Consider the following 12,270-nt stretch of genomic DNA (forward strand, 5'->3'; position numbering starts at 1 on the left):
AACAAAAAAAAAAAAAAAAAAAAAAAAAAAAGAAAGAAAGAAAAAGAAAAAGAAAAATGAAATATTTTGTTTTACCTGCATTTATTATTTTTCTGATACTTTTCCCCATGTATATCCAAGTTTTGTTTGTTTGTTGTTTTTTAACCTATATCACTTTCCTTCTCTCTGAAGAAAGTCTTTTAACATTTTTGCAAGGCAAGTCTTCTGGCCACAATTTCCCACACTTTTTGTTTGTTTGAGAAAGTATTCGGAATTCTAGGTTGTCATTTTTTTTCCTTCAACACTTTAAATATTTCATTCCATTCTGTTGTTTGCATGGTTTATAATGAGAAGTCTGATAGAATTCTTATCCTTGTTCCTCTATAGGTAAGGTGTATTTCCCTCTCTGGCTTCTTACAAGATTTTCTCGTTGCTTTTGCCTTTCTGCAGCTTGAATATGAAATGGCTAGGTGTAGATATGTTTTGCTATGTATCCTGCTTGGTGTTCTCTGAGATACCTGAATCTGAAGTTTGGGGCCTGTCAATAATTTTGCAAAATTCTTGGCCTAATAGGCTCAACATTTTAAATATTTATTCTCCTTTCTCTTTCTTTTCTGTGTATATTCCCATTATGCACATGTTATACCTTTTGTACTTGTTCCACAGTTTTTGTGTATTCTCTTCAATTTAAAAATTTTTTCTTTACATTTAAGTTTAGGAAATTTCTGTTGACATATCTTAAAGCTCACTGTTTCTTTCCTTAGCTATGTTTAGCCTATTTATTAGACTATCAAAGGCATTCTTCATTTCTGTCACAGTGTTTTTTATTTCAGGCATTTTCTTTTGATCATTTCTTAGTGTTTCTATCACTGCTTACATTACCCATCTTTTATTACATGTTGTCTGTCTTTATCCATTTGAACCTTTAACATATTAAGTATAGTTATTTTGAATTCCCTAATAATTCCAAGATCTGTGTCATATCTGAGTCTGATTCTAAAGCTTGCTTTGTCTCCTCAGACTGTTTTTTTCTTGCCTTTCAGCATGCCTTGTAATTTTTTTGTTGGAAGGCAGACTTGATAAATTAAGTAATAGGAACTGAGGTAACTAGGTGTTTACTGTGAGGCTTTCTGTTAATCTGGCTAGAATCTTGCCTGTGTTTAATGTTTGCTGTAGCTGTAAGTATGAAGGGCTTTAGATTTTTCTTGTTTCCTTTTCTTCTCCCTTATTAGCTTTGACCTCCCTCCCTCCCTCCCTCCCTTCCTTCCTTCCTTCGTCTCACTGTCTCCCAGGCTGGAGTGCAGTGGTGCGATCTCAGCTCCCTGCAACCTCTGCCTCCCAGGTTCAAGCAATGTTCATGCCTCAGTCTCCCGAGTAGCTGGGATTACAGGCATGTGCCACCATGCCTGGTTAATTTTTTTGTATTTTTAGTTTAGACAGGGTTTCATCAAGTTGGCCAGGCTGGTCTCAAACTCCTGACCTCAAGTGATCCACCTGCCTCAGCTTCCCAGAGTGCTGGGATTGCAGGCCTGAGTCACCGTGCCCTGCCTATCTTTGGGTTTCTTAAGAACTCCTTCTTAAATAGAGTCTGTGTTTTGCAGATCCCTCCCTGTTATTATATATTGGGGCCCTGTCAATGTGGTGATAAGGTGTTGGGGAAAGGGATACATTCTATAATGTTATGAACAAGTCTCAATTTTTTAGTAGACCTGAGTCCCTGGAAATTGACCTCCAGAAGCAGTTCTTAGCCTTTTTTAGTCCTCTCACATATGGCAGGAAGATGAGAGAGGGCTGAAGCTGGCCTATTGTACCTTCCCCAGGTCATATAAGACTTGGCAACATAGTTTCCCTTTGTTTTGGACAGGCCTTTGTTTTGGAAAAGGTTCTGGGATTATTTCAAAATGGATGCCACCCCACCCCCACTCCTACCCCAAAACGTGAGAGGATTTTTCTCTGATCTTCACTATGAGAACATTTTTGGGTTTTTGGATCCCAAACCCACAAAAGTGTTGCCCCACTTCCTCAAGATGGTTCTCCAGGAGTTTTAAAATCTCAAGTTGGGGTCCACATTCAGACTTCAGGAATTCATTAAAATCACTATGCAGGTGTTCCTGCCAGTTACTGGGTCCAGTGCCTTCTGCTTTAGAGAAGCTAATCTCAGCTGTAATTCTCTGTATTCACTGTCTCTCCAGATTTTGAGGTGGTGATTTTTTCTGTGATCTCAATTCTCAGTAAATCTAAGAAAAGTCATTGATTTTCAATTTGTTCAGTGTTTTTAAAATTATGACTATAATGTGATGACTTCCAAGCTCTTTAGATGTCAGAGCTGAAATCAGAAGTGCTTTAATGATTTTTTCACTATATTTTAATTTTTTATTACTTTAAACGTTTTTGTTATAAATATTCTCTACAATATTTCACTATATTTTGGGGTGTCTTTTAGTGGTTACTCTAAAACTTTCCATATATATCTTATGAGAATGGACTTCATTTTTTATGCTAACTTAATTCTGGTTATATACAAAAACGTGATTCCTGTATAACTGTTTCCTCTTCCCTTTTTGTTATTATAAATATTAACTCTATATACACAATAATACATGTTATAATTGTTATTTAATTTTATGTCCATTAATACAACTGAGAGAAAAAAGGAAAGGAAAAATATATTTATAGTGTTTGTTATATTAACTTTCTTATTTACCATTCCTATTTCCCTTCACTTTTTCCTGTGAATTTGTGCTACTATCTGGTGTTATATTCTTATTCCAATAGACCTTTGCTCCCACCCATCTCCTTCATGCTGTGTTTTTCATATACATTAAATTTATGTGTGTATAGGTCCAACAATGAAATTATAAAATTTTGCTTTGTCCAATTGCTTTTATATCAGTTAAGAGAAGAAGAAGCATGTATTTATACAGTCTTTCATAATTGCATATTTACCTTTATTGGTGCTCTTTGTTTTAATATGTGAATTTAAATTTAAATCTGGGTTTACTTGCTTTCAGCCTGAATGTCTACATTGAGTGCTTATTGTAAGATGGATTTTTTAGAAAGGATTCTCTCAGTTCTTGTCTGGGAATGTTTTCATTCCACCTTCCATTTTGAAAGATAGTTTGGATGAATACAGAATTCTTGGTTGGCAGTTCTGTTGAGTATGTCATCCCACTGCCTTCTGGCCTCCAAGATTCTGATGAGAAATCAGCTGTTAATATTATCTAGGTTCTCTAGCTCATGACTAGTTGTTTTTATCTTCCTGCTTACAGTTTTCTCCTTGACTTTCAGGATTTTTATTATAATTTGTTTGGGCATGGACCTCTTTGCATTTATCCTACTTGAAATTCATTGAGCTTCTTGTATGTGTGGGTTGATGTTTTCCTCAAATTTAGGATTTTTTAGTCATTATTTCTTTGCATATTTTTTCTGCTCCATTCTCTCTCTCCTCTCTTTTTTAGTACTTCCATTATGCATATGTTATTTTGCTTAAAGATTTTCCAAATTTCTCTGAGGCTCTATTCATTTTTCTTTATTCTTTTTTCTCCTTTTTTATATTGCATAATCTCAATTGATGTATTTTAAGTTTACAGATTCTTTCTTCTGCCAGTTCAGATCAGCTGTTGAGCCCCTCTAATGAATTTTAAATTTCAGTTATTTTACTTTTAAATTCTAGAATGTTCATTTGGTTCTTCTTCTTCTTTCTTTTTGTTTACAATTTTGATATCTTTATTGATGTTCTCTATGTGGTGAGACATTGTCATCATAGCTTCTTTTACTTCTTTAAGCATGGTTTCCTTTTGTTCTTTGCACATATTTATAATGGCTACTTTGAAGACTTTATTAAGTCTGACATTTTGTCTCTCTTACTGACAATTTCTATTGTTTCTTATTTGTGTAAGTTACACATTCTTGTTTCTTTGTGTGCCATATTTTTTGTTGTTGTTGAGAACAAGACATTTTAGGTAATTTTAAATTTCACAACTGCGATACTGATTTCATTCCCCACTCTCTGGGACATGTTTCTGTTGTTTGCTTATGTGTTTGTTTAGTAACTTGATTGGACTATGTTAGTGAAGTCTATTTCGCTCACAGTGTACAATCTCTGGTATCACTCTTCAGAGGGCACAGCCTTGGTCAGGCATGCAGTCACTCTGGAATGACAGTGGTCTTAGCAGAGCTCTCTTTGACTATCTCACTCTCTGATCTCTCTTTTAAGCCCCATTTGGTATCACACCCAGGTGTTAGGCTCTCCTAATTTCCAGCTGATTGGCTCTAATATTTTAGACAATTTCGTGGGGACATAAATTGCTTCACCATCTTATCTAATTAAGTTCAAGTGGAGACAGTTTTTGAGACCAGACTTTGAGGTTTGTTCTGATCCTTCTTAGCACTTCCTAGCTGTCTCTTTTCCTGGCTCTCTCTCTGGTGACCTGGCTGGTCTATGGGTTAGCTTTTTGCACTTAAGTGACAGGAACTACCTGCCTCCTTTTATTTGCTTACTACCAAAATCTCCTTTGTTTTGGTATGAGCCCTTAAACTTGAATATCCCCACATGCCCTTTTCCAAATAAAACAAATTTCTTCATGGAGAGCTTCAGAATTCTTCTGTTCCCATGGACTGTGTCTCCCTCTGGAAAAAATCTCACTACTCTGGGAGCTGGGAAGCATAAGTACCCTCTGGTTGCCTCTTCCAGCTTGCCTTTTCCAGCATGGAACTCTCTACCCTACACTTGGGCTGGGGTGAGGGTGATTGGGCCTACCCTACAGCCTGTGTAGGGGCTTCGTGAAGTGAGCTTTTGACCTCTCAGGCATGCTTACCAGGAATTTAGTCTCTTTTACACAGAGTTGAAGGGGAGAGATGTGCTGATAGCCTGTCCCTCCTGGCGAGATATCATATTTTTTGACTGGTAGCTGAGAGGCCAGGGAGGCCTCTCTTCTTGGTCACAGTTGCCCAGAATGGAACTTCTGTCAAACTGAGTTGGGAGGAGGGAGAAGAGGGAGGGCTGGTCATAGCTCAAATGCTGTAAATTCTCCCTGTTCTTACTGAGTTTTAGTAGATTTTCCTGAAAATTATTGTTTCATTTATCTTATATCATTAGGACAACTTCTAGATATTTTATTTATTTTTATTATTATTGGTTTTTTAGAGACAAGGTCTTGCTCTGTCACCTAGGCTGGAGTGCAGTGATACAATCATAGCTCATCACAGCCTTAAACTCCTGGGCTAAAGCAATCCTCCCACCTCAGCCTCCTAAGCAGCTGTGACTACAGGCACACACCACCACACCCAGCTAATTAAAAAAAATTGTAGAGACAGGGCTTTCACTATGTTGCCCAGAGTTTGCTGGTCTCAAACTCCTGGGCTTAAGTGATCCTCCTGCCTCAGCCTCCCAAAGTGCTGGGATTACAGGTGTGAGCCACTGTGCCTGGCCTAAATGGTTTTCACCTGTTACACTTTTTTTTTTTTCTTTTTTACTGAGTAGTGCGTCCAATGAGTCTCATGCCACAATCTCAAAAGTGGAACTCCTTACTGTTTCCTTTTACGTCCTGTGCCCCTGCCTGATCTGAGCCTAAACTTTTTACCACTTTTATAATGTCTCACTTCACAATTCTACCACTTAGAGGCTGTTTTACCCAAGGTGATTCACTTCACTTCTAAGCCTTAATTTCCTCACTTGTAAAACGAGGGTCAAACCACCTACCTTGTAGGATTGATGTGAGGATTAAATGAAATAATGTATACTAAGCACCCAGCACAGTGTCACCATGCCCCATGTGTCCTTTAAACATTTTCTACCTACCAGCTACTAGTTTCTTTTTTAGGAAAAAAAGTAGAAAATATTTCAAGCATACAAAGAACAGAGATCATATAAAGTACACCGACGTACCCACTCTTCAGCTAAGAAACAAATTATAGATGCAGTTCAAGTGCTGTGTATCCTCTTCAATATTTCCTGCTCTTCTCCCCCTCACCAGAGTGGACCACAGTCCTAAATTTGTTTTTGTCATTTCCAGGAGTGTTTTCATAATTTTCTACATATCTATAATAAAGAAAAAATGATTCAGAGACTTCTTTTGTTTGATGAATACATAAATGTCCTGTATGTATAAGGGCAAATTCCTTAACACCAATAAAATGAGCACATGTTCTCCTTTTGATATGAAAACAGTATTCTGGATGAATACTGGAAAGAAATGGTTTACCTCAAGTGGCAGACTTTCTGTGGTGTTTAGAGAAGTTTCCGTTGTAACTCTGTGTGTTAAAATGTTACTGACTACATTTACCTATGTTAGGAATTTAATTTTATGATTAAAATTAAGTAAAGGTTCCCTCAAACATTATGGTTTAAACTTTGTTACACAGTTGATTTAAAAGATTCTCAACTTTTTGGTGAAGTATAATGCCCTGTTTAATTTTAGTTAATGGTGTTTTTGAGAATTTTACAGTATCCCTTGAAATGATGGAAGACTCACTGGAGTCCTCATAGAACTAAATTTTTATCTTACTGGTTTATTTACAGGTAAAAGGGATGAAAATTAAAATACTTGAGGTTTTTCTCACATGTGCTTTTAATATAATCTCAGCTATTTTACATGCATCTAGGTGGCAATTTACGCTGACCTATTAAAGGCAAAGCACAGTGAAATGAAATTCATAGAAAATTCACATTCAACATTTTTGTAGATGACGATTTCAGCTAAAATAGGAACATTGGTGGATTTCTGTTCTTTCCTTGCTGAAGCTGTAATGTTCAGATGAATTTCTTCCTTTCGGCCTTTAGGTGGCAGTACCATACCAGGAATGCTCATAACAATTGGCCCTGAGAAGGGATCCAGCCTTAAAATTGTATGATTGCATGCAGGTGTCTTGTTAAAAATGCAGTCGTGTATGGCCTGAATTTGGATATGTAATCAGACCCCAACCTTGATGTGTCCCCATATTTGCATATCTTTGAATGGCCGCTCTAGTATTTTGTTGTGCCCTGGGTAAGGTCTTTCGGGGTTTCCCCTCCCTCGCCCCTGCTAGCTTGCTACGGTAGCTCCTGTTTCTTCCTGGGAATAACCTCTCTTTTACAAAAATACCCTCTTCTCTCCTGTGCTTGCTTCAATGTGGCATTTATCCTTTTCACGAGGGAGAGGGTTAAATGAGAGATCAGAGAGAAGAGGAGTTGGCGCTAAGACAGATCCGGACCTCACTTCCGTCTCTGCTGTGGTGTGCTTTTGCTCTCCTTAGTTCTCTTCACTCTTTGTTTATCATGGTTGCCAGCAATGAAGACTTTGAGAACCCCCCCGCCAAAAAAAAGTTGTGTACTCGCTCTGGGGACAAGGAGCACAGAAAAAATTCTGAGCCTGGGTTCTGTTCTTTTCTGTCTTTGAAGGACCAGAGAAGGGAGCAATTAAGACTGATAACAAACCAAAGGTGGTAGGGACAAGGCCAGGCGCGGTGGCTCACGCCTGTAATCCCAGCACTTTGGGTGGCCAAGGCAGGTGGATCACTGGAGGTCAGGAGTTCGAGACCAGGCTGGCCAATATAGCGAAACCCCATCTCTACTAAAAGTACAGAAATTAGCCGGATGTGGTGGTGTGCGTCTGTAGTCCCAGCTACCCAGGAGGCTGAGAGGCAAGAGAATCGCTTGAACCCTGAAGGCGGAGGTTGCAGTGAGTCAATATCGCACTACTGCACTTCAGCCTGGGCAACAGAGCAAGACCGTTCCAAAAAAAAGGAGTGGGGACAAAAAAAGAAGCAAAAGAAGCACACCACCTAATCTCTGGGGCTGGATAAATGAAAAAGAGAAGAAAGGGAACCACACAATCCAGTGTGAGTGGCACTCTTGAAATTTTCCACTGGCCAGAGGCTGTGGCAGCCAGCTCCTCTTGCCTCACCTCCCCTTAAGGGCCACAGTGATTTCCCCTGAAAGGGCTGTTGGGGGAGTAATTGAGGTGGAAAGGAGGAATCTCTGACCTGCTAGGTAGAGTTATGATCATTCAAATTAGAAACCTATACAAAGATGCCACAGAAACACTTCTATATGAGATGGCTAAGCTCTGTAGCGTTATTATAGTATACATAATTTTCTTCAGTTTTCCAGTCCAACCCAGAATATCCCAGAGCCCCATCCACCATGCATTCTATGAAATAAATGTATGTTGTTTTAAACAGCATTTATACACTGAGAACTGCTTCTATTGTATCACGTCACATATACAGAACATGTTAAGCTTGAAAAGCAAGTCTTAATCCACTGCTATTTCAAATGGGCTGTATAAAACTAAAAACTGCATTTAAAAGATTGTTCTTTGGTATAACAATATATATATGTATTATATTTGTGTATAATGATACTAATTTGTGTATTATGTTTATTTGGCTAAATAAAATGTGTCTTTTGGGATCTATTTATCACAGATAAAAGGCATTTTAGGACAATTTTCTTCTTTTGTTGCCCTAGTAAAATGATCTTTTCTGAAGAACCAGTGTTTTAATCCCAGGTAGTGATCTCATGTTGTATTGAACTAAATTTAAACTGTTTTATAATATTTAGCAAGCCTAGAAGTTAGAATGCTGCATGGAAAGTGATAATAAAGTACACATTAGCATTTGCTTTTAATTGCTGTAACTCTTGCATCAATTAGAGTAAAACGTTGAGGATGTGGGCAGTCATTTAGTCACCGAAAGAAAAAATAAAACTTGTTTACTAAATTGAAAATAAATTAGAAAAATGATTTTCTCCAAATTACTTTTCTACTCAAATGCACTCCAAACCCGAGTTATTTCCCTAATTATATTTTATATGCAATGAATTTTTAAACCTCTTTATGCACTTTATGCTCTTGATTGGCAATTAAACATCAACTGAATTTCCATTAAGTTGGAAACCACAGGTACTGGTAGTTTTTAAAGATGTGATTTTAGCAAGGTGTTTGTCTTGGGATAATAATAATAATAATAATAATAATAATAATAATAATAATGCATCCATTGACTAAAGTTTACAAAATACTGCCCTGCAGAGAGCCGGTATGGTATCCTGAAAAGACCTGAGACTTTGGCTTCAGACCTGAGTATGAATCCCACTGTAGCCACTTACTATCACTCTTCCTCTCAGCTTTGTCATCTGTAAAATGGGGAGAATACCTATGTTGAAATGTTGTTGTCGTTAAACAAGAGTGAATGCATGTACAATTCTTAGCATGAAATAGTAGCGTTAAAACCCCCAATATTTAATCTTTGCAATTTTATTAGGAAGTAGGTTTTATCTCTCTTATAAACATGAGTCAGTTGAGGCTCAGGCAACTCATCCAGGGTTACCAACTCTGTTTTATGACTCCAAGTCTAGGACATTTCCCTCCCTTTGGCTACTTCTGGAGCAAGACTACAAAAACTGATAAAAGGATTAGCAGAAGGGTGGGTGCGGTGGTTCATGCCTGTAGTCCCAGCACTTTGGGAGGCCGAGGTGAGAGGATTGTTTGAGCCCAGGAGTTTGAGACCAGCCTGGGCAACATGGCAAAACCCCGTCTCTATAATTTTTTGTAAGTTTAATAAAAGGGTTAGCAGCAATTGCTAGATATGACCTCTCATATGTGATCTAGACTCCATTAAGGCAGCCATTCCCAGCCCTTTTTTCCTCTGACATACGTGCCATACTGCATGACTCAAGGCTGCTGTTGCATTAGCTGAAACTCCATCTTTTCTCTCCTGCTCAGAAAAACCCACGAAGGGAGAGTGTGGGTGGGTGTCTATAATTAATAGGGATAACCTGCAATGCGCTCTGTTTCCAGCCTCCCAGTACTTTATTACTTACAGCAAGTTTTTTGAACACACCTCACACCTTATAGCAGCACACCACAGTTGGGAACCATGGCATAAGATGTGTTCTAGGGAGAATAAGTAGGTCACTTTACAGTAGGGGTTTCCTGCTGGGGAGTGGTGAGAAAGATGGTGGAGCCAGTAGGAGTCTAAAAAGTCAAGACTTGATCTTGTAGGCACTCAGAGCTTGGGTAGGAAAGCAGTGAGGCTAAAATGGTAGTCTGCAGGACCTGGGAAAAGCCTGGAAGCCAGGAAAACGGTTGGTCTATTGAAGTGAGCCAGATGGGATGAGCTGAAGTCCTGAACTAAGGCAGTGGCAGCAGGAATGGGAACGAATCAACAGATCCAAGAAGATTTGTGACTGACTGGATATGCATGGCCAACCAAAGAAGTAAAAGGGCCATGTAATAAAGCAGAAGTTTCAACATAAACTGACACTTAGGCAGTAGCTTTCCTTCTCTAAGTATATTTTGCTTAAATGTGTATTAAAACGATCTTGCAGCCCCAGGACTCAATATCCCTGTTGGTGGAAAGCAAACAATCTGGAATGGTGCTAAACAGCAGAGAAAGCACCGGCTTAGAGTTAGGCATTTACAACACACAGTTCATAAAATATTAATACATTTTTTCATCAAGTTACTGCCTTATGTAAGTGTTTGGTTAATCTGCTGCACTGGTTTTAGATATTGGGCTAAGTGACTTTGTGGTTAGTCATACAGACATGCTGGTATCTAAATGTAGGAAGTGATTCTAGAACATTACAAGTGGGTGATACAACCTTGTGGATTGTTATCTTTAGGCACCTGACCAGTCAATAACTAGGACGTTTGAAGTGATTAAGAAAATCTATTTTTAAAATTATACTTTAAGTTCTGGGTCATCTGATTCACTGTATATCTCACGCCCATGAATGTAGGCTCCTTAAGGGTGGGGATTTTTTTGTTTGTTTGTTTGCTGCTGTAGCCCCATCAGAGAACAGAGCCTGTCACTTAGTAGATGCTCAATCAGTAATTGTTGAATGTGTGACACCAGGGATCACGAGTGTCTGGCTCACCAAAGGAGCCCTGATGCTGATTTTACAGAAGGAACTTAATAAAGCCTGATTTAGTTGAGCCAAAACAAATTGAACAGCATTTGGACTAGTGAAACACATTTTTATTTGGCTTTATATTGTGCGAAATACAGTAAAATAATTTTAGGTTGATAATTCTTTACATGAGATATTCAGCAGTAACAAAACTATATTTGTTCTTTTGCTAGTGATGAGTTGGAACAATTCATGGAAAATCAAGGTGCATCGAGCCCAGGTATCCTCATTTTAACAACAAGCCTCAGCAAACCATTCATGCGACTGGAGAAATATGTTACTCTCTTGCAAGAGTTGGAACGGCATATGGAGGTAAGGGAAGGCGAACTTTTTCAAGGTCCTGTGCCAAGTATGGTCCTGTGCTCTGGAGGACGCAGCCAATTTGCCTCCAAAATGGCCTTGCAGAGGAATCAAGGTCTTGGATTCAAAGTTTACTTTATCTCTTCTTCCCTCCTCTTAGGCTTCTAGTTCTTTTAGGCTTCTTTTTTATGCAGCAAAATAAGATCCTTATTCTTTGCTACTAAGTATTAATGATCATTCGCCCTTTTCGCTCTTCTCTTCCAAGCCTTGGTCCTGTGGCTTCCCTTAAGTCTATGCTTACTTGCTAACTGGGGTTTTCTTTTGCCCTCTCAGTAGTTTGGTCAAAATCCAACTAAGAAATCTTCTTTGGTTCTGGTATATTAACCAACTTTATCATGGGAGATAAAGCAAAACAACATCAGAATGTACAAAGAACAAGTTCACTATAGACAGGAATATTTATCTGTAGAATTCTGCCATCATTCAACTTCCTGACTCTGGATGACAATGGAAGATTCTGGTATTCCTTAAAGACCAATGAATGGGTACAATATTAGTGGTATCTCTCTACACATCATGCATGTACATCAGAGTCCCTCCACATTTTTATTTATAAACCTACAGTTTACTTGCAACTCTTGTAGCATAGCTATAATCTTTTCTAAATATTAAGATTTTGCGATGAGGCCTGATAATTGAATATTTTTTCACCAAGAACCAAAGGCCTCATGTTATGAAAAACCAATCAGCAGAGCTAGCTCCTTGAGGCTTTCTTTTGTTTTTTTATTTTTTTTTTTTTATTTTTTATTTTTTTGAGACGGAGTCTTGCTCTGTCGCCCAGGCTAGAGTGCAGTGGCCGGATCTCAGCTCACCGCAACCTCTGCCTCCTGGGTTCACGCCATTCTCCTGCCTCAGCCTCCCGAGTGGCTGGGACCACAGGCGCCCACCACCTCGCCCGGCTAATTTTTTGTATTTTTAGTAGAGACGGGGTTTCACCGTGTTAGCCAGGAGGGTCTCGATCTCCTGACCTCGTGATCCGCCCGTCTCGGCCTCCCAAAGTGCTGGGATTACAGGCTTGAGCCACCGCGCCCGGCCCC

The 12,270-nt window shown here is 38.8% G+C and overlaps 1 protein-coding gene across 4 annotated transcripts in view; it reads left to right on the plus strand.

The window, feature by feature from the left end:
- Positions 1-12,270, plus strand: part of ARHGEF6 (Rac/Cdc42 guanine nucleotide exchange factor 6) — a 126,916-nt gene that overhangs the window by 85,583 nt on the left and 29,063 nt on the right. For all 4 annotated transcript variants that reach the window (XM_023198878.2, XM_023198880.3, XM_023198879.1 and 1 more), the window contains one exon: positions 11,047-11,185. In XM_023198878.2, coding sequence (XP_023054646.1) covers positions 11,047-11,185 — 139 coding nt within the window. The remainder of the gene's footprint in view (positions 1-11,046; positions 11,186-12,270) is intronic.

This window comes from Piliocolobus tephrosceles, chromosome 12 (assembly GCF_002776525.5).
Source record: "Piliocolobus tephrosceles isolate RC106 chromosome 12, ASM277652v3, whole genome shotgun sequence".
NCBI lineage: Eukaryota > Metazoa > Chordata > Mammalia > Primates > Cercopithecidae > Piliocolobus > Piliocolobus tephrosceles.